This window comes from Balearica regulorum, chromosome 4 (genome assembly GCF_011004875.1).
Source record: "Balearica regulorum gibbericeps isolate bBalReg1 chromosome 4, bBalReg1.pri, whole genome shotgun sequence".
NCBI lineage: Eukaryota > Metazoa > Chordata > Aves > Gruiformes > Gruidae > Balearica > Balearica regulorum.
This window is the reverse complement of record NC_046187.1, coordinates 75,115,345-75,136,731: the sequence shown is the minus strand read 5'-3', so window position 1 is coordinate 75,136,731 and position 21,387 is coordinate 75,115,345. Positions and strand designations below refer to the sequence as shown.

At 36.9% G+C, this 21,387-nt stretch overlaps 1 protein-coding gene across 3 annotated transcripts; it reads right to left on the bottom strand.

Moving 5' to 3' along the window:
* Positions 1–4,246: 4,246 nt before the first annotated feature.
* SPON2 (spondin 2) lies at positions 4,247–10,831 on the bottom strand. Of its 3 annotated transcripts, none has more exons than XM_075752727.1 (7): positions 10,813–10,831; positions 10,228–10,291; positions 9,201–9,426; positions 8,604–8,827; positions 8,144–8,335; positions 6,910–7,084; positions 4,247–5,596 (listed from the first exon to the last, which is right to left on the bottom strand). In XM_075752727.1, the coding sequence occupies exons 3-7, from the start codon at positions 9,421–9,423 to the stop codon at positions 5,418–5,420; spliced, it is 993 nt and encodes a 330-aa protein (XP_075608842.1). In that variant the 5' UTR covers positions 9,424–9,426; positions 10,228–10,291; positions 10,813–10,831; the 3' UTR covers positions 4,247–5,417. The 3 variants fall into 3 exon arrangements, with proteins under 3 accessions (XP_075608842.1, XP_075608841.1, XP_010302056.2); XM_075752726.1 differs by having other exon boundaries at positions 10,228–10,479; positions 10,813–10,827; XM_010303754.2 differs by lacking the exon at positions 10,813–10,831 and having other exon boundaries at positions 10,228–10,794.
* Between the last annotated feature and the right edge of the window lie 10,556 nt (positions 10,832–21,387).

The following is a 21,387-nucleotide window of genomic DNA, read 5'->3' as shown; positions in this document are numbered from 1 at the left end:
GAATCTCATCATGTAATTGGACTCTCACCCCTCCACCACAGGGAGATCTTGACTGACATGCACCTGCATAAATTCTCATGCCATACTACACCTGCAAGAAGTATATGTTTGTCTGCAGATTGTGATCTGCTTAAGAAATCATCCTTTTAGCTTTTCATTCACTACTTGAGGTTTCCAAAATTCCTTGTTCCAATGGTAGAACACACAATATACAAGGGGAATCCACTTTATCCTTCACTCTGTCCAGACCCATTGGGACAGACACATTACTACTGTACTTTTGGCTAGCAAATGCTAACATAGTAGGGCTGCTGGACTGCAGACAACAAAAATAAGTCAGCCTGCAGGTGATCAGGTTGTCATGCAGCATACTGAGAGCTTTTATGTCTCAGGCATTCACAGTACCTGTAAATTACCATGGGGAAATTCCGAATTGCTGTATCAAATGTTAGATTTATTTTCTAAGCACGTTAAATATTGTCATGGAATAATCTGAGTTACTTTATTACATTGGATCATTCATGACAGATCAGATATTCCCAATGTACTTCAATTACCTGGGACTGGAAATATAATGAAATGGACTTGTTTGTCTTCAAAATGATCAAGTACTTTCAAATCTTTTGCTGGCACTCCAGTTATGTCCTGATGGGGACAGTGCTCATTCAGTGATCAGAACAGGTGGCATATGCTTTCCCTCCCTTTCTAGAAGTTAGGCACATATTAGTTTCCGTGACCATGGTTAACTTAAGCAATGTAGCAAGGATATTAGAGCTATTTTTCAATGAATCCAAGACTGTCCCTCCCCAAAATGATCTTTAACAGCAGACCCTGTGCCATTTTGACAATTGCCTGCAACATTTCCTCACAGGCTTGGTGGATGAGATTTGGTCAGTTAGAGTTGGCCCATTTATACAGTACACTTACACAGTACAGAGTTAGCCCTCTGATACAGCTTCTCCTCAGTTGTGGGAAGGCATATTTACTTAGCAAAATGGAACAGAGCCTCAAACTGCAGCTAGTTTGTTTCACAAACACACCCCGGGCATCCATCCCAGTCATTTTGGAGTATTTGGTAGAACAAAATATCTGCCCTCTCCTTTAGTCCACCTAAGGCTCACACAACCAACACGTATGGTACCAGGGAGAGCTTTTCAGTTCACTTCAGTTCAGTTCAGTTCAGTTCATACATCACATCAGTCCTTTCTGTATCCTGACTTACCTACAAAAGTACCCTGTTTTTTCCTAGTCATTAACCACCAAGGTGCTGTATTGGATGTCTGCAGAGAAGCCACAGCCCACAGCAAAGTCTAAATGTATACACAGCTTCAGCTGGCATTCTTATCTACTAGGAGATAATAGGAAGAGCTTTTGTGTGTTCACAGCTAACTGGCCTTAAATTCCTTAAGGTACTGGACAAGTTGTTATCAGTAATGATGTACCCTGTTCCACTATAGGAATTGACATTGATGTTCGTGGGTTTTGTAGGGCCACAGTTCAAGGCTATGGTGACATTTTTGCTGCTACACTTAACTTTAAACGTGTCTTCCATTCTGCAAGAGTATCTGCCAAGGCATCAAAGCTGATTGTTCTGACAAATCATTCTTGCTAAAAAAAAAAAATCTTTACAAATCCATTTCAAGTTTCCTCCGAAAGTGTTTTCTGAGATTAGTTTAATCCAGAAATTAATTTACCTATTTTGTTCCTTAAATGTCATGGCAGCATCTTGGCTGCCAGCCATCTGTAACACTGGATGTAAGCAAAAAGGAAGGAAGGAAGAGCTTTGTTTTTCTTCACTGTACCAATTTTTTTAAGACAAATCCAAGACCATGCTGAAAGTAAAAGCTACAAATGCCTAGCCATATCCACACTAATAGGTACCTCACTAATCAGTTTAATAAAGCTATGTTGTGAGAAATGTGCTCCATCATTAGAATGTGCTTCACTAGAACTCACTGTATCCACAGTCTTGCCAAGAGCTGTCTCCATCCCTGGTGTTTGCAAAGTGAATACCTGGAACTATATTTATGGCCAAACTTTATACTACTACAAGGGCATCCTTAAAGGATACCGTATTTACCAAGGGCTCCTGAAGTCACTGTTTACCAAAAAAACCCCATATCCCGGTAACTGACTGGATAGGAAACTTCTGCTTGAAGGAACCCACAGTGAATAGTCATGTATGTAAACACTCTAAAATAGAAAAAATATTTATCAATAACTGGAGTTTCCTGAAATGTGTTGGTCTTTTACATATTCACTTCCCTTTCTACTCCACCTCCCCCTCTCATCCCTTCTCCTTCAGTGTCCTTTGGGAAAAATGTTTGCTTCAGGAGTTTGAGTAAACACTGGGACTGCTCCACTATCAAATCATACCTTCACTGAATCACACAATCACAGAACAGTAGACATAGGAAGGGACCTCTGGAGATCATCTAGCCCAACCTGCCCTGCTAAAGCAGGATGGCCTATAGCAGGTTGCACAGGATTGTGTCCAGGTAGGTTTTGAAACTCTCCAGACAAGGAGACTCCACAACCTCTCTGGGCAGCCTGTTCCAGTGCTCTGTCACCCTCAGAGTGAAGAAGTTTGTCCTCATGTTCAGATGAAACTTCCTGTGTTCCAGTTTGTGCCTGTTGCCCCTTGTCCTGTCGCTGGGCACCACTGAAAAGAGTCTGGCCCCTTCCTCTAGACACCTGCCCTTTAGATATTTTTAAGCATTGATCAGATCCCCTCTCAGTCTTCTCTTCTCCAGGCTAAACAGACTCAGCTCTCAGCCTTTCCTCATACGAGAGATGCTCCAGTCCCCTCATCATCCTTGTAGTCCTCTGCCGGACTGTCTCCAGTAGTTCTTTGTCTTTCTTGAACTGGGATGCTCAGAACTGGACACAGTACTCCAGATATGGCCTCACCAGCGCAGAGTAGAGGGGGAGGAGAACCTCCCTCAACCTGCTGGCCACACTTTTCTTAATGCACCCCAGGATACCATTGGCCTTCTTGGCCACAAGGGCACACTGCTGGCTCATGGAGAGCTTGTTGTCCACCAGGACTCCCAGGTCCTTCTCTGCAGGGCTCCCTCCCAGCAGGTCAACCCCTAAGCTGTACTGGTGCTTGGGGTTATTCTTCCCTAGGTGCAGGACCCTTCACTTGCCCTTGCTGAATTTCATTAGGTTCCTCTCCACCCAACTCTCCAGCCTGTCCAGGTCTCACTCAATGGCAGCAGAACCTTTTGATGTATCAGCCACTCCTTCCAGTTTGGTATCATCAGTAAACTTGCTGAGGGTACACTCTGTCCCTTCATCCAGGTCGTTGATGAACATGTTGCTCAAGACTGGAGCAAGTACTGACCCCTGGGGAACACCACTAGCTACAGGCCTCCAACTAGATTCAGTGCCACTTTCTTGTAGGACTGAAATCCTAGATTTGCGTCATGTATACAATTACAGATGCAGATGCTCTTCTACTGGACCTAGCTCTTTAATTGTTCTGGACATGTGAAGAAGCAAATCTCTAGTGTTCAGAGAACTTCCAGGAAAGTTCTTCCAAGGATACTGTGTGGTTTGTAGGTTTGTTTTCCGTAAGTCATAATTTTGATTTGCATCTGATTTCTGCCCAAGACCTTTATTGACTTTAGTCTATCACCACTTGAGCAATCAATTTGAAATTAATTCCTGTCCTCATAGAATATTTAAATCTATACTTCAATATATGTTTAGTTTTCTAAGATGCTGATTTCTGTTAAACTTATTTATAACTTTGTAACTATATAGTTACACAGTTGAGAAAACATAGAATGAATAAAAATATAAAAAAAAAGAGAGAAAATAATTGAAAAGGCAGAGAAATTAACTAAACAAACTATGAAAATGATAGTGTAATAACACTATTTCCATTATGGAATGGAAACAGGGAAACCTGAAAAAAAAATTTGGCATAATAAAATGAGTAAGTAAGTGAAACAATTTTGAAAAACAGGCAACAGTGGGAATCTGGAGAATGCAAGATGTAGAAATTCCTATACTTAGCTCCAACAACTGTGCATTTATCAGCATTTGCAGAACCAACTTAGTCTAGCCTGATAAAGTTTCAAATTTCTTTGGGTCTTTGCAAGATTTATCTCCTGGAAAAATACATGGAGAACATTGTAAATGTTTCAACCCTACAGAGAATACAGTGTGCTCCTTTAAGTACATAATAAATTTTCTGGTATTTGGCATATTCCAAAAAGAACGTACTCAAATCAGCATCTCCTGTTCAATATCTGTGCTGTATATGTGTAAACTTGCAATGTGCTGTAAAAATTTTGTGGGTTGACTGTAAACATATTCTATTGGACATTGTTATTTCAAAATCCTTTTCCTAGTTAGTAGCCACAAGTCTTTATAAGCCATATGTTACATTCATTTTATAGCAGTTATTTGAGCATTAAAACTTGCAGTCAAGAACAGTTTCTGACATACTGCATTTTGTTATATCTATGTGTACCTCAATTTTAGGTAATATTAAAACATTAGTAAGTTTTCTTTGTAAAAAGGTTATGATGACACAAACAGCAGCAAACACATTTAAAGAAACATGGACACATTTACTGCATATATAAGGACAACGATATAATTTAGGTAATGTCAACAGTGCTAACTTTGAGATAGTTGTCTCATGAGGAACACACACCAACAATCAGTCAGTTTTTAAATCTCAGCTAACACTTTTAATTAAGTTCAGAAATTTTCTACTAGTATCCACATTTCTGGTTTTTTTCTAGTAATTCTATTGGCCGAGTGTCCTCATGACAGATATACTTCTCACTTTTGAGAAAAAAAGGAAAAGACATTTTCATGTATTCATAAGTCTCGAGACAAGTTTACTCAGTTATACTATTGTCTTAACCACACTGCAAACATCTGGTTACTCTTATTTATGTAAGTATCTTCTGAAGAAATGCATGTTAAACATGTTTAGAAAGATGACAAAAATGCCAATAAATTATAAACACATAATTTAGAGAAAAATTAATTTCTAGGTATAAATAGCTGTAGATCAACAAATTACAGTATTTAAGAAAGTTATTAGTTTAGATTTTGTGATTGAAAGCTTTTTACACGTGTGAAGTAGAATCTTTCCAAATGTCTTCTTTTCTGCCACTAGAGGGTACTCCAAGAACTTACAGTATATTTATAGCAAGGATTTATTTGGGGTTTTTTGGTCTGTAAATGATCAAGTACCGTTGTCATACCAAATCTTAGGAATTTAACCCCCCAAAATCTTGATAATAAACAACTTTCAAAACGAGTCTAATATACCTTTTCAATAAAATAGTGCAACATACCCTAATTATAAGGAACATGGACTGACATGTAGTTTAGATTTAGTTAAACTTATCCTACTTTTAAATTATCTAAATTATTATATTTTCTTTATTTCAGACACAATTCTCTGGTTCACATCCTGTTTCTTCATCCAGATTTGGACAAGGCATTCCATTATTGGCAGGCTGAAGAAGTACAAAACGAGTTCTGATCTTGGTCCCTGTTTTTCTGCAAAGACCTCTACAGAGACCCCAGGAAGACCATTGTGAAACCTCACAGTCCAGCGGTGTTTCTGCAATATACACACAAAAAAGGGTAACTTTACATAAATTTGTGCTTAAGGCGAATACATAGTTGGCAAAGCAATAAGGAATGATGATCAAATAGTGTCCTTTCTTATACAAAAATACATGTGATATTAATAAAATCCATATGTTGTCTCATAAATAAAAACATCTGTTTTCAGCTGTTAAGCTCATCGACACTGGTATTATTATTATTATTGCAGTCTAGAGACTGTCTGAGGTACTATACCAGTAGTGCAGCATATTACTTATTTAACTGAAAATACAGAATTCCTAGCAAAGAAAACTATGCTTAAAATAAATGTATTAAAAAAACATTTACTGTCAGTTTTATAACTCATTTGCCTTTACATGGTTCACTAAAAACACTAGGATTAAAGCTTTTCTCTGATTTATTTAGGTACACTTATATCTCTTTGCAGATAGATATTGTTCCTATAGTTGTTCATATCAAATTCTATTTACCCTTTGTTCCAGTTTGCTTCAGAAATAAAGAAATGTCCCATTTTTTTAAAATCATTAAATCATCTTCTATTGTTTGGTATGTACACTACATTTCCCTTTGCCAATAAAGATATTCTGTACTAGAAGCTTTTTAATACTAACAGGGTTTTCAATATAGTTTTAATTTACTGCAAGAAAAGAAGTCAGAAACTCTAAAGTACTTTTCATAATGTATACTTCCATTGAAAATATCTCTCATAAAAATACAGGTACTTATTCCTTAGCAGGTTAAATAAAAGTATTGCTTGTCACAGGAAAAATGTGAGAGAGAACATTATTTTTGTTGTCAGGATGTATGTTTCTATCACAAATATGTCCAAATCAATTGAATTATATCAATTCTTATTGCACATAACCATCAAGCCCTCTGATCCAGAAAGAGACAACAATAACAGTTCTTTTGCTCCGTTGTCATGTAAAAACTGAAGGATGAGTATCTACTTCAAAGTTGCAAAGAATTTGGGAACTCCGATTCTAGTCAAATGTTGTTTATTTCTCATTTAATTCACTGATCTATGCTGATGCTAAGGCTTGAGTAACCCTCACTGTGGATATAACCCAAACCTTTGAACTGTAGCTCAAATATGAAATCCCTTCCTTATTCTTTCAGGGATTCTCTTTTATGTCAACTAGCATGTTTTATTTCCCACGTGTGCATCTGGAAACTATTCCTATGCAGATAGTAGAATATTCTACCTAATCACCTATTTCATCCATATCACCTGCCAGATTTCCACGTATTTTCTGAATGAATGGAAATAACAGAATCAAGCATACCAAAGTACTAATCACTTACCTGAAACAGAGTCTATTATTTCATTGCTTTTAGCTGGCAGATTAAGATAAGGTGCAACAAGACCCAGCTGGGTTTTCTTTAATTTCACCATTGTTACTTGAGCAATTGGTGGCAAAATTTTCAGTTTGGGATAATAAAAGGAGTTTGCTGGGTGACTTGGAGAGGAACAAGTGATCTATGAAATAAAAAGGGGAACCTTAAAGAAACTGCATCATATTAGTAAGAAGATAACTGTAAAATTTTGTTTACGCATCATGCTAATATTTTTTGGCAAGTCAAATGCTTATAACCGCTTCCTATGAACCTCAGTTCACACAACTCCTGCTGGTAATCCCAGAAGTTTTATTCATAATGCTTTGAGACTGAGCACAAAGAATCGTGCCAAACTTTGGATAGAGGACTGCGGTGGGAGGTACTGAAAACAGAGTAATGTATGGGATGGTTTGATAGGAGGAAGTAGATGTTACTACAGGGGAGAACACAAGAGTATGAAATAATAATATTAATATGCTATAGCAGCTGTCATACAGATACAGGAGGCCAAATGTATTGTTTTCCAGTTTGTTCCTTTTCTCATTACTCATTAGCACAACATTTGGCTCTAGAAAAACTGACCTTAAAGAAAGGACTGACTGAATACTTATAGTATTCAAAATATTTGAATCAAAATGCTCTGTTCCCCACCACCCTTAAATAACAAAAGCAAAGTATGAGGCGCAGAGAGTATTGAGCGAGCAAAAGAGTTTGGAAGTGGGGTCACCGCAGTAGCGATGGAGAAGTTCTCCTCTGCTTTCCCTTAGCTCTGTCCCTTAAATGTAACAGCTTCAGGTTTCAGCAATGCTTTTGACTGAAAACTCCTCTACACATCAGTATTCACTACTAAGAATTTTCCTGTTTAGATACATGTTTAGTAATGCTAGGACTTTTTGGAACATTTTTATTTTCCTGGTGTTTAAAGAATTGTTAAAAATAACCTTAAAATAGACAGCTTTTACAGAAAATACTTTAAATTTTCATGAACCATCTGCATTTACCTAAAAAATTTGAAAGATACAGAAAATAAACAAAACCAGTAGGGTTATCAGCTATGTAATAAATCCACAGAGAGCATCAGCAGTCTGAAATACTGAAATCAGTTTCACAAGTCTATCTTGAAGTCAGAGGGTCATTATCTTTTAAAGGGAGGACTCAAAACACATAGGTATGAAGTGCTAAACTACATATATACACCTACCTCTGTAACTGTGTCCTGTGGAATAGTGGCAAAATTTGGGGAGGAAAATGTGAACCCGCTGTCAGTTCCAGCATCATATGGAAATAGGTCTACTGATACTTCTTCCATCCAGTGGTCTCCTTCACAGAGATTTAAGCTGTCAATACCCACAAACCAGTCGGGGCTTGGAACAATTCGTACAACAAATGAAACCTGATGAAAGAAAATGATCCATCAGGATTGCATCACTTATTTTTAAATGCTCCAGTGCTGCTCATAGTAATTTTAACTTAAAATTTCTGAAAGAAATATTATTATGCCCTTCTACTTTATAGAAGCTGTACAGTGCTCCCTGCGATGTGACATGCTTTTTAGTAACTCTTTGCATTATATTTTTCCTACAAGTGAGAACTCAAATATTTAATTTTGTGTGCTAGTGACATAAAATAAACTTTTAAAATTAATATGTACATTTACTTACTAAGGGATGTCTTGAATGCACTTCTAATTCAGTGGAGGTTTGTCCTGTACCACTGGAAATGGCAGGAGCAGAGAAGATTCCATGTACACTCTGAATTTTCTCTCCAGCTTCTTCTATTTCTTTCATTAATAACCATGCTTCACCCTTTTCAGCAAAATCACGTACACCATTGCTGGCATATTCATTTTTTTTCCACATGCTGTAGTCAGAACTATGAGTAACACCTATTTGAGTGAATACATGGCATGACATAAAAGTCTGGTTTAGATTGTCCCTATTTCTTCAGTTTCTCTGTTTTATTTCTGAGGTTAAAAAAATTGTGTATAAAAATGAGTGAACACTAAAACATTTGGCTTATCACTGTTTATTTCAGCTGCAGCCAATTGGAAACAGAAGTCAATTGAAAACAGTTGTAGATTTTTGAAAGCATTGTGGATACTTCAATTTCTGCATTTCATTCTTAATAACTTTTGCTATTTTTTTCCCTTTTTCATTAATTATCTTAAAATTGACTATTAAGAAGGAAAAAAAAAAAAAGAAAGAAAGATCACAGCGGTCAGATTTATCTGTTCTTAAAGTTCTAGATACTTCACTTACCTAGCATCGATGACCACTGTGCTGGGGGCCTATAAAGTGGATACTGCTTAGGGAAAGCAGTCTGACTCCATTTCCCCGTGAAGATTATGCTGTACTTAGCAAGTTCCTCTGCCGTGCAAATAGAATCATCACCCACAGGCAAGCTGCTGGCATAACCTAGTATTGTTACAAGTAACGTCCAGATAACTTTACAGGAGTGGTAGACAAACATCAGGTTTTCCATTCCCTTCCACACAAAAAGAAAAAAAAAAAAATGTTAGCCATATTAGTCACTCTAAACTCAAAATTGAATAACAGTTACCTAATTAAATGTAATGTACCGTAAGTTATAACCAAAAAGAAAGCATATATCTGAAACACTAAAAATTGTTATGCTTCTAAAAACATTATTATAATGCTTTTGGATTTGATATTTCCATGCTATATACTACAAATCTGTAACTCTACCTGGGACAAGTGTTTCTAATGAAAATAAAAATATCTTAACCTTGTCCATAGTACTACCTCTGAGAAAAATCTGTTTCTGATTTTCTTTTGAAATCTTATTAGAGTCACATCTTGAATTAATTAGAGTAGCAACTGTTTCTGTGGAAAACATTAGTGGTATATTTATTCTTCTAAAGATTAAATTGCAGGTTAGTTTGCCAAAAGAAATGATTTATTTTAAATTTGTGTTCTACAAAGGCTGTTTTATGGCATAACATTTAAAGTCAAATACATTTCATATTTATATAAATTATTTGCTGTCATAACGTGTGCATTAAAAATACATTGTAATTGCTTCAGATTGTTTAAGCTACACAGTTGTTAAAAACCAATATTTTTAAAAAGTTGCTGTCATAGGTTGTGCAAATTTTGTTTTTAAATTAATATGGTAATTGCATCAGACTGTTGAACTCCAGTGATTGTTTAAAATAACAGCCTTAAAAACTTATTTTTAAATGCTTTTGTCCTTTGAGAAAACTATGCAAATAAAACTAAAATGCTAATAATATATTAATTTGTAAAAAGAGCTGTGAATACTCACTAAATATTTCCTCTGGATCACTGGTAGGGGGAGAGCACCTGCTTTTGCTGGCAGCTGCGTTGGTCTGCAAGAGAAGACAGTAGGAGTCTTGCTATTTATGCCTGAAGAGGGTCCCTTTGGTCCAACAATTATTGTAATCTTTAGACTTTCCAGGTTTGCAAAAAGCATGCCATCTTCTTGTTTGCAGTCTTTTTGGATGGACTATCAGAGGTTTCCTGTCTGTCAACTGGTTCAGGTTCCTATCAGAAGACTCTGATGCCGAATAGACGAAATGCTTTAAAAAAATACCTTGGATTCTCAGGAACAGTTTGAGTTTTCTGGTGCCTTTACAGTTCTCTGCTCTTATTAATGCCTCCAAGCTATACAAATGAACCGATTCCAACACTGAAATAGTTCTGGTGAATACACTTTAAATGAGAAGCATGTTTTCTTGTAAGTTTTATTGTCTGACAGATGCTCCTTCCAAACATTTACAGAGAGCTTGCTCACTCTCACACACCATATGTATGTGTTCAAATAAAAGGGGTGAGGCAGCTAAAAAAGTCAAGAGGGAAAAAAAAAGTTACATTTCATAATTGCACATACTCACACAGACGGTGTCTCCTGCAAATATGAATTAATTTAAAGTAGTACAGTGTATATTTTTGTGTTCTACAGTACCGTATGCTGGATGATGAAAGGGCTCTGTAACATTGTGGTTTCTTTGGAAAGAGTGGTTTTGGGAAGCTCTGAAATTTTTCTTAGGTGTCTTCAGAGTAAAAACCCCAAATAAAAATCTTATTATTATTACAGTTAAATCATACATCCTCTGTAGCACTGTACATATACTTACATCAGTAAAATTATTTAAATTGTCTATGAAAAAGTATGCATTATACAGTGACCCAATTAAAAAAATAATGTTTACTATTTCTTTTAAATTATTTTCCACACCACCATTCAAATAAGGAGAATAAGGGCTTTGTGCCATGCCTATAAGGTTAACAAATGCTATTATGGCTGATCAGCAAAGGAAGTGAAGTTCAAAAGTTTACAGTGAACCATGAAGAGTCTTTCATAGAAACTTCTTTCAAAATTGTGAGGAATGTCACTTAAGTACTTCCACAGATCTCTAACATGATGGTACAGCATATGAAAAAAAAAAAACAACCCAGCAAACCAGATATTTTTCAGATGAAACTCCCAGGCCATCATAGTATATTGCTTAAGTGACATGCTGTTGTCCACCAGGAGGGGGTTACCAAACCACCAGTTTGAGCTTTGTGGCACTTTAACTGGAAACTTATCCTTCCCTTCTACCCCCCACCCCATGGTAAATCAACAAGAAAAGCCAAGAGATGAATAAGCTGGGATGTCTGAATGGAATTTCCATTGATTATTCTCCTGGCAAAATGGAATCTATGGCAAGTTTCAACATAGATGGATTCAGCACCCATAACCACATTTCCTGTATATCTGGATAGATTGTGGGAATTCTGGAGCAGGCTAAGCCATCTAGACATGGACATGTCCTTTATTTCCAAGGTCCATTCCTCCTTCCTACGTTAATGCAATCTTCTCCATAATTTATTTCTGTTCCACGAACCAGACTCCATTAAGAAAAAGAGCACAGAGACTTCATGGATAGTTTTATACCAGTTCTTTGAGTGTTTGTTAAAGGATGATATTTGAATTACATCCATCTCACTCCCTCCTATGCACAGAATTCCAAATCCACAGGTTCCTTAAAGAATTGAGTCTCTTTACATCAGAAGTGGGTGATCTTTCCAGCACATGCAGCCCTCTAGAAAAACTATACAAAGGTCTCACAAGTTTTAAAGTTGCTCAGAGCACTGTTAAAATTACTTAAGACTTATTTATTACTAAGTAGCTTTAAACTTCAGTAGGTTTTGTTGTTTATCATCACAATTACTGAACCAACTAACTTCACATATTGAGATTTACTGTGACGCTTCCAGGACAACACTTAAACTGAGAACAAAGCAATTAGCTCTGGATCTAACACAGAATTATTTAATATATCAGACTAGCCTTTTCCTTTCGAAGAAAAATTACTGCCAAAAGGCACATCACCAGACTAGATCATTCTGGTTCCATGACTACATGTTATGAATGTATCCAGGAAAAGGACAATACATGCAGGCTGCATAATTTGGCACAGCTACTCTAAGAAAAAAACTTACTAAATGATAAAAGAAACTGAATCATTGGAAGTCATTAACTTGGGAAGTCATTTGAGGTTTCTAAGTACAGACTAGACAAACAAATATAAAAAATCACAAAAGTTATAGTTGATTCTCCCTCAGAATAGGAGTGTGTGATGTTTTGTACTGAGCATCCAAGAGGCTTTCCAGTTCTACAATTCTGCGTGATCAGTTTATCCTTCTTCTAGAGCTCCATTACTCCAATTTCTCGAGGTTGCATACTCTTCAACATCAGATATGCAGTCAATGGAATACAACTGAGTCTAGATCTTTTACTTTCCTACCTTACCACTGTGGGGATGAGAGACTTGGAAACATTTTAGTTTAAAAACTGAAGAGGGATTCTTTCCTCAAAGGCTGCAGATACTTGTTGGGAAACAGGACTATAGTCCTTATAGTTGTTCTCTGATCCTGGTCCAGAATGGAGGTTTTCTTCCTCATGATTCCTGCGCTGGACTTTTGCCTGTTTACCATGAGGGGTGTACCATGACAGATTTCTCAGGATTAAAATCTTCAGGACCCACAGCCTCATTCTTATCTTTGTTTGATTCATAATGAAATTGTTGGCAAAATACAGAGACTGTAAATTTTATTTCTTTATCTTCTGTCTTCTCCCCACCCCCCCATGACTGAAGAAGGGAGGAAGCAGAGAAATACATACCTAGTAATGTTGTCAGAAAATACTAACTTGAGGATTTCTAGTCTTATTTCTTTAAATAGAAACTGTGCTAAGCATAATCAATCTCTGACACTGAAAAGGACATCAAAACACCCTCATAGATGAAAAGAAAAAAAAAAAAAAGAAACAGAAAAAAAACCCCCAGATTTCCACTCAATGGATTACTTTCATGGCTGGAAAGGCACAGATGCCAGATTTCTGTGGGTCAGCAGTTGGAGAAAAAAATTGCTGTGGGATCAGAACCTATGCTTACATTCCTTCTTCAGTTTGTATGTCCCATTAGAAAGCAGCTGAAAACTCATGGAAAACTGGAAAAAAACCCTCTTCCATTTAGAAACCATTTTACCTGTATATAAAATTGGACTTTTTCCTTTCTCTTTTGCAGCAAAATAGCTTTTGTTTTTCAAGTTTATATCTCCTTGGGTCCATTTATTTTCTATCCGTATGCATACCTCTGTAGACCCCTAATGCTTGAGGCAGTAGGCATATAAAGCTTTTTTTACTTAAGCATCAGTGCCAAAGTGTGCCTTGTGTTTAATTTTGCTTGCAGAAGTGTGTAACTTGCACTATTTTGTGTCAAGAAGACAACAATCTTATAGTTCCTGCAGGCTTTACCAGGATTCACAGGACGAAAGCTGGAAAAAGGTATCCAGATATTTTGGGGGGTTTTCGGTTTAGACACATTCATAACTGTGTCTAAAATATTATGTATTTTTTCTAACCAAAAATAATTCCTAAAACCAGAAAACAAGGAAAAAACCTCTACTTCGGTACAGTACAGTCAGTATCATGTTGGTTCTTGAATCATTTACACCATATGAAAACAGTTATATGAACACGTTTAGGCTATCGCACAGGAGTATAGCACATTAAAAGACTATAAATTCCATTTTGATTAGTTAGAGAATAATTTAGCCCTTTCTCTGGTAAGCAACAAGATTGGCATGATTAGTTATGACTTTTCTATTAAACTGTAAAATTAAAAGAAAAGAGATTTAGCTAAAATGATTGATCTGAAGTTAATTTGCCCACATTTAATCAAAACAGAAGCTACAGAAATTTTGTATCTATATTCCTCAACTATTACCACAAATTTAAATTTTACTAAAGCAATTCCCATTTTGCTGGTAAGGAGTATACGTGCAACTTTGATATTCACAGGCTAGTTAATATGCTTATGACTAGCTAGCATCTCTTCGTCTACCAAGAAAAACATAACATTATATTACTTAAGAAGGATTATACAGCCATACTTTCTCTCCTGTAGTTACCATGGATACACATACGATTACGGACACTCAGCAAAGCCGAAAGGTTTACAGTCGGTCAAACCCCTCTGAGCTCTAACTTGTAAAATTTCAGTACCAGAGTGGCGAGCAGCAGAATGCCTCATCATGGAGAAATTGTGGTGTTGTTTTGGAAGCTTTTATAAAATAAAGCATTTATGTAGGAGAATAAAGCATTCCCAATATTGGATGGTACAACAATAGTGAAGGCAGCTTTCATCTCTATTGATCTTTTAGGATAAAAATTTATTTTGCAGATTAAGGTACCTAAAACAAGTGTATACATATGAACTAGATATGTAGACTGCCACTATATATAATGGAGGTCTAGTCATTATAGTCGATACTATACAGAGAACTGTTCAGCTCACCCTTTAATCCATACCTATATTTGCCCAAATGAATAACTGAGTAGCTCTCTGGTTTCCACTAACCATATTGATAAGCTCTTCATTGACCAGACACTCAGCTCTCTGTAAGCATCTACACAGAAGTAACTGATTCAGGTACCCTATCTTTTGCTGAATCCAGAGCCAACTGGACTTCATTAGGTGTTCTCACTGATGATTATAATCAAGACTCAACCTACAAGTAGGGAATTGCAAATTCACTCCGCATTTTGAGTTTAGAAATTCCCTTTGTAAGGGGGTTAGGGGTGGGGGGTGGGTGATTTGTTGTGAGTGTGGTGTTTGGGTTTTTTTTTTAATTCAGAGCTCACTGAGAATTCAAGCCAAGATGAGGAAAAGGATAAGGAAAAACCTCAGTTTCACTGACTGCAATGGCACTGATCAGCAGCAAAAAGCTCTTCTGTCATCTTCTGCATTCTTTTGTATTTAAGTCACTTCTAGTACTGAAAAATCTAGAATGTAGGCCAGCACTAGAGAACCAAATCAAGGTCCCCTATGACAGTGACGAGAAACTATACTTCGCATTGGACTTCTTCCCCTGCCCACAGCTTAGGTTCACCCAAACTGTGCAACAATAGCAACCATATAATCTTTTCTCTTTTCCAAAAGATTTTGCACACACTTTTCTGCATCCCAGCTCCTTATTTTCACCTCCTTTACACCAATAGAAGGGGGCTACAGAGTGAGATAAACTGAAGAATTGACACAGATAATAGCAAATCTTAGTTAGCTTTCAGCCAAATTAGTTCCTTCATTTGACTCACTGTTTGACACACAAAACACCAAACAAGCAGGTCCCAATAGAGAAGAGGATGGGAGCACACGTCAGTGGCAATACAGGGTTCAATTTACATGAAAGTGGCAATGTAAGCATAGATTACACACAGATTGGTGGGACTAGGGATTGTATCTATCAGTGCATAGGTTAGCAAGACTAGGGATTTGTCATGGTTTAACCCCAGCTGGCAGCTAAACACCACACAGCTGCTCACTCACACCCCCCAGCGAGATGGGGGAGAGAATTGGAAGAGTGAAAGTGAGACAACTCATGGATTGAGATAAAGTCAGTTTAATAAGTAAAGCTAAAGCCGCGCACACAAGCAAAGCAAGACAAGGAATTCATTCCCCACTGCCCATGGGCAGGCAGGTGTTCAGCCATCTCCAGGAAAGCAGGGCTCCATCACGTGTAACGGTGACTTGGGAAGATAAATGCCATCACTCCGAACATCCCCTCATTCCTTCTTCTTCCCCCAGCTGTATATGCTGACCATGATGTCATATGGTATGGAATATCCCTTTGCTCATTGGAGTCAGCTGTTACCTCTCAACTTCTTGTGCACCTCCAGCTTACTTGCTGGCAAAACAGTGTGAGGAGCAGAAAAGGCCTTGGCTCTGTGTAAGCACTGCTCAACAATAACAAAAGCATCTCTTTATAACAAAAACATCTCTATGTTATCAACACTGTTTTCAGCACAAATCCAAAACACAGCCCTGTACTAGCTACTGTGAAGAAAATTAACTCCAGTTGAGATCAGGACAGGATTGTATCTATCAGTGCATTCCTTGCTTGGGAGTTCTTTGGCTATTCCAGTTTGCTGTGCTCTCTAGTACCCAAGGGGTTTGGCTTTTCTGGATAGCCACCTTTACCAGCACTTTTGGTTTCCTTATCTATAATTTATCATAATAACGTAGAAGCTGTCTTCCACTGTACGAATATCCTTCAGAAATGAACTACTGCTAGTAAGGTCAGAGCCGTTTTCTCCTGTTTCACCACAGTCCTTCAGGCACAGTATGCACAGCTGGTCGTTCTTGGCTCTCACAAGTGCTCGGCAGTTGGAACATCCCGATGACCTAACCATCAAGGTTATCTATCCAATTCATCTGTAGCAGAAACCATGAAATCTTGTTATCTCCTTTATGAGTAAAGAAGAGTTATCTTGGCAACAACGAACTCAGCTGGAAGCAAATCATTTCGATCCTCTCCCCCAACTCAGCAGGTAAATCACAAATAGGGGCCTCCTTCCCTTGAAACGATGGCTAATAGCTCGCTGGAATGTATAGCATACATGACTTAGCAGAACTCTGAAACTAGCTGAATATTTGGAAGATGCTGAAGGCAAATCTTGCAGACCTGAGTTGGACACTTGCGGAATCCCTGCTTTTAAATGTACTTCGGATATTTGCAGAAAAACCTCTAACTGAAAAGAAAATTGCTCTGAAGAGAATCTAACGTGTATTGTACTACAGCTTCATTACAGTACAAGGCAGGATAGTTTTGTATTATAGGGTACTCACACAATGTAAAAAAAAAAAAGTGTTTTAATTACCATATTACGTCATTCCATCATTCATTCAGTAGGATTGAGTATACAGCCTGTGTAGAAATCCCTGTGGTCATTCCAATATGGTAGTTTTCAAGTTTATTTTTCTTGTTTAACATACCAGTTTTAGGTTTTTGTTCCACTTTTTCCCATGTGAAGAGGTTTGGGGTTTGGTTTTCTGTTGGACTTTATTCTTCTCACATCCTTTTGTTGCTAATGGAATTGTCTTTATTTCTAACTCTCACTTGTTAATAAATTCAATAGTTTTCTATTACATCATAGGAAATACTTTAGATAGTTGCCTATACAAAAGTTTAAGAAGAAGAGAACTGAAAACTGGCTAAGAAAATAGGGGACAAAACTACAGCAGGATAATTAAAAGAATAAAAATTAGTTCTCATTCTGTGGAAAAGATGAATAGCATCTTCCAACAAATCCAATCTTCCTATTTTATCTTTCACTTAATTTGTAAAGTTGAATGAACCTGTACTCTTAATATTTGTACTTCTTGTTTGCTATTGAATTTCCACTGGAGAAAGATTTAAACACTAAATTCTACTCATACCACTATAAAGGCTACTTTTCAAAGTGTTGACTTTCTAAGACCAATCTGATGCTTTCTTTGCCTTGTAGAAATGTCAGTCCTTTATATCTCTGGCAACATTGTAGAAGACCACCAAATCACGTTTCTAAAGTAGTCACTGTCAAGGCCACTCTTTGCTTATATTATTTCCTGCTTCACAGTCAGTTTTGTTGACTTTTCTTGTATTTTTTTTCATAGGTCTTAAATATATTAAATATTAAATGATAGCTGTGAGGTTATTAGTTGCATCCTCACAATTCATATGAATAATGAGGTACTGTAAAAAATGAATTGATCTTTTCTGGGAAGTGATCCATATATCACAGTCTGCACATAGCTCTCATTCAGTAAAAGATCCATTATTTGTCACCATAGCACAGTATCTTCTTCCTACCCCAGTACTGGTGAGGAGTCAATGCAGTCTTAAGGGTAGCATTGGAATGAGGACTTGTGGTCCACTGGCAGAGTGGGACCACATTTTTGGGACCAAGATATATTTTTTACCTTCCCCCATGGAAATTCTATAGGAAAATCAGTACAGCTTTTGTGTTTGCATATATATAATTCTGTCATCATTCCTTAGCTTGGTTATAAATATTATCTAATCACACTAAGAAAAACTAGAAATTTCCAATTTAATGACAACTAAAAACGCTATGTCATTTGAGAGCGTAAGATCTTAGATATAGTAAAGACCTCAGGCCCTTGCTGTATTGCATTCAGTATTCGTTAGACCTCATCTAGATTGTTGTATCCAGTGTTGCGTCCCCCTTTAACCTCCATACAAGAAAGACATTGCGTCGGTTCAGTGGATGACCACCAAGTTTTGTTCAGCCTGGAGAAGGGAAGGCTTTCAAGGGAACCTGATAGCAGCCTTCCAGTGCCTGTAGGGAGGTCATCAAGAAGATGGAGCTAAACTCCGCAGTGCTGAATGTTGGGAGGATGAGTGCCAATGGGCATAAATTGCAGCAAGAGTGGTTCCAACTGGATATAAGGAAAAACATTTTCACCATCATAACAGTCAAGTGATTGAGCAGTTGGCCCAAAGATGCAGTGCAGTCTTCCTCCTTGGAGGCTTTAAGATGAGACTGCATAAAGCCCTGAGCAACCAAATCTGATCTCAAAGCTGACCCTGTTTTGAGTACAAGATTGGACTAGAGACCTCCTGAGGTCCCTTATAACCTGAACTACCATATGATCTTATGATATTATGAAGAAAATTTGTATCTGATCTTATTGCAATGCTTTAGGTAACAGCAAAAAAAAAACAAAAAAAACAAAACAACTTTCACCTGTCTAATAATCTCATAGGTTGTCTGCACATCTGGGATTTCTCTTTCATAAGTAATACCAGGAATGTAATTGCAAAAATAAGGTTTGTAAAGGAGGTGGATGTAGGGCTGATTTCTATGGATGACATAAATACAATGGAATTCAGTGCAGAACTCCTTGAGTTAGCACCAACCAGTCTCCCTCTGAAACCAGAGAGACTAAAATTAAATGAACAAGGTGAACATGGAGCTAATTAATTGACTGAGAGATGGGAACTATTAATTCAGAAACAGGGTCATGCAAACACAGTTATGTTGCTTTTGAGTTCTGAGAAAAGCTCCATGCAGCTATCTCTGCATATTGATCAATGACAACAGCTTCCACAGAGGCGTTCATGTGGTTGCGGAGGATCTCTGCATGAAACACAAATAATACTCTAGAGAACTAAATGCATGCCCACAGAGTTTGTTATGGGAATCTTCAAGTCTTTTTTGACCCTCCTCACAATAAGTAATATTACAAGGATTTTTTCTTTTTTTTTTTCAGCATTTTATAAATGTTTTGAAGTGAACCTCTATCAAACATATATTCTTAATTAACAATACTATCATTATGCTGAAGGAATCAAATAGTCAGCCATCCTCATTTGGCTGACATTTGGATTTGGGAGCTTATCAGAGACACTGTGCTGCATGTATAAATAATTGTTTTATAACTTGGCTAGAAATATGATCCAATGCACAGAAAGAAACTTTTGACAGAATTACCAACTCTGACAGCAGAAAAATAAGTAGCTTTCATAACATACATACCCAAGAGCACAATTGGTCTTAAAAGTAGTACAGAGCAGAAGAAACAAGACTATTATATATAAGACATTCTGACCAAAGGCCAGTATCTTTTGTCTACAACAAAAAACTTGCTCTTCTCCAGAAATAATGAGTTAAATAAAATGTTCTGTTCACCCTTTAGTTCTCAACAAAACTCAGGGGAATGCGAAATGACAGCACAATTTTTTTCTAAACTGGTATTTTTGCCAGTATTGCAGAAAGTGAAATTATATAAAAAAAGAGTTTGCTTTTTTGAAATTATAGCAAGCTGTTGTTTAAATAATGGGTTATATAATTTCTTGTTACTGCTGTTTCAGATCCCTATATTATTAATAATCATAAGTGCCTGAGTGTGAATTTTATTTATCTATTATTACAGTGAAAAAGTGAATTCAACAAAGAGATGACAAATTTAAGTTTTCTCCATTATATTCTGCATTAACTACAAATTAAGGATAAATTGATATCAATTTATATTTCAGGAAGCTGTACTGCTCGTTTACATCTTTTACTTCTAAAACTAAATCAATGTCAAGTATCATGCTAGGAGGCACTGTATTGCTACAAATGCTTGAATGGATTTTTAATTCTGAGACACTGGTATAAATATGAATTAGCATCAACAGAAGCACTCTACAATTATGTCAACATGAACATACTCAGAATCTGACCTGTTCTTTTGTCAATAGAAAAGCATTGCCCAGACCACATTTTAATTAACGACCCTGCATTCAGTTTGCAGATTTAATTAAGAAAAGATATTGTTCTTCACTTCTTGTCCCAACCTGTTACAATGCAGTTTACTAAATACATTATCAGTTATGGGTTCTGAGAAACTGTTCTAGCAGTTGTTTGGACAACATTTTATAGTTATGAATAAAATGCATTATTAGATGGGGGGGGAAAATGCATTAAAGTATTACAGTTACCCTTAAAACTAAGGGTAAATAAACACAGAACTGAGGAAAGACTTCTGTGATCATTTGCATTCTTCTCCTTCTCAGTCCCTCCCCACACTATGTTTACATTATGAAAAGTAATAGCCCTATATGATCATTATAATGTGACACATTTCTAACAGTCTCTAGAATCACTATAATAGAAAAAGCCAGAACAGTCAAAATCAGAAATTTAAAAGCATTGATTTACTCATCTAAATAACAGGCCCAATATTCTGTAATGAAATGCTCAGAAAAAAGCAATGGAAACTAAACACTAATCTTGGATGTATATAGAATGTAAAATCATGTTCTTTAGTGATAACTTTGACTCAGTAAATCTATATGGTAAGCATAAACATTTATTCCTGAATGTTTTGTGAACATTTATTCAATTTCTTTTATAGAATCATAGAAACACCAATTGGGAGGGACCTCTGGAGAGCTCTTGTCCGACCTCTTATTCAAAGCAGGGCTGTCACCTAACTAGGTCAGGCCAGCTCTGCCTTTGCCTGACTGAGTCACAAAAAGCACCAGAGGTGAAGATTGCCACCAGCTCCATGGGTAACCAGTTCCAGTGCCGCACCACACGCCTGGTGGAAAAGTTTTTCCTCCTCCAGCTGCACCTCCCAAAGTGCAA

Coding starts and splice junctions, on each gene's coding strand:
- SPON2 (XM_075752726.1), bottom strand. CDS start 10,395: ATGCTTTTTGCAAACCTGGAAAGTCTAAAGATTACAATAATTGTTGGA. Junction 8,828..9,200: donor ACAGTGGTCATCGATGCTAG/GTAAGTGAAGTA, acceptor TCACTCAAATAG/GTGTTACTCATAGTTCTGAC. Junction 8,336..8,603: donor TGCATTCAAGACATCCCTTA/GTAAGTAAATGT, acceptor TTCTTTCATCAG/GTTTCATTTGTTGTACGAAT.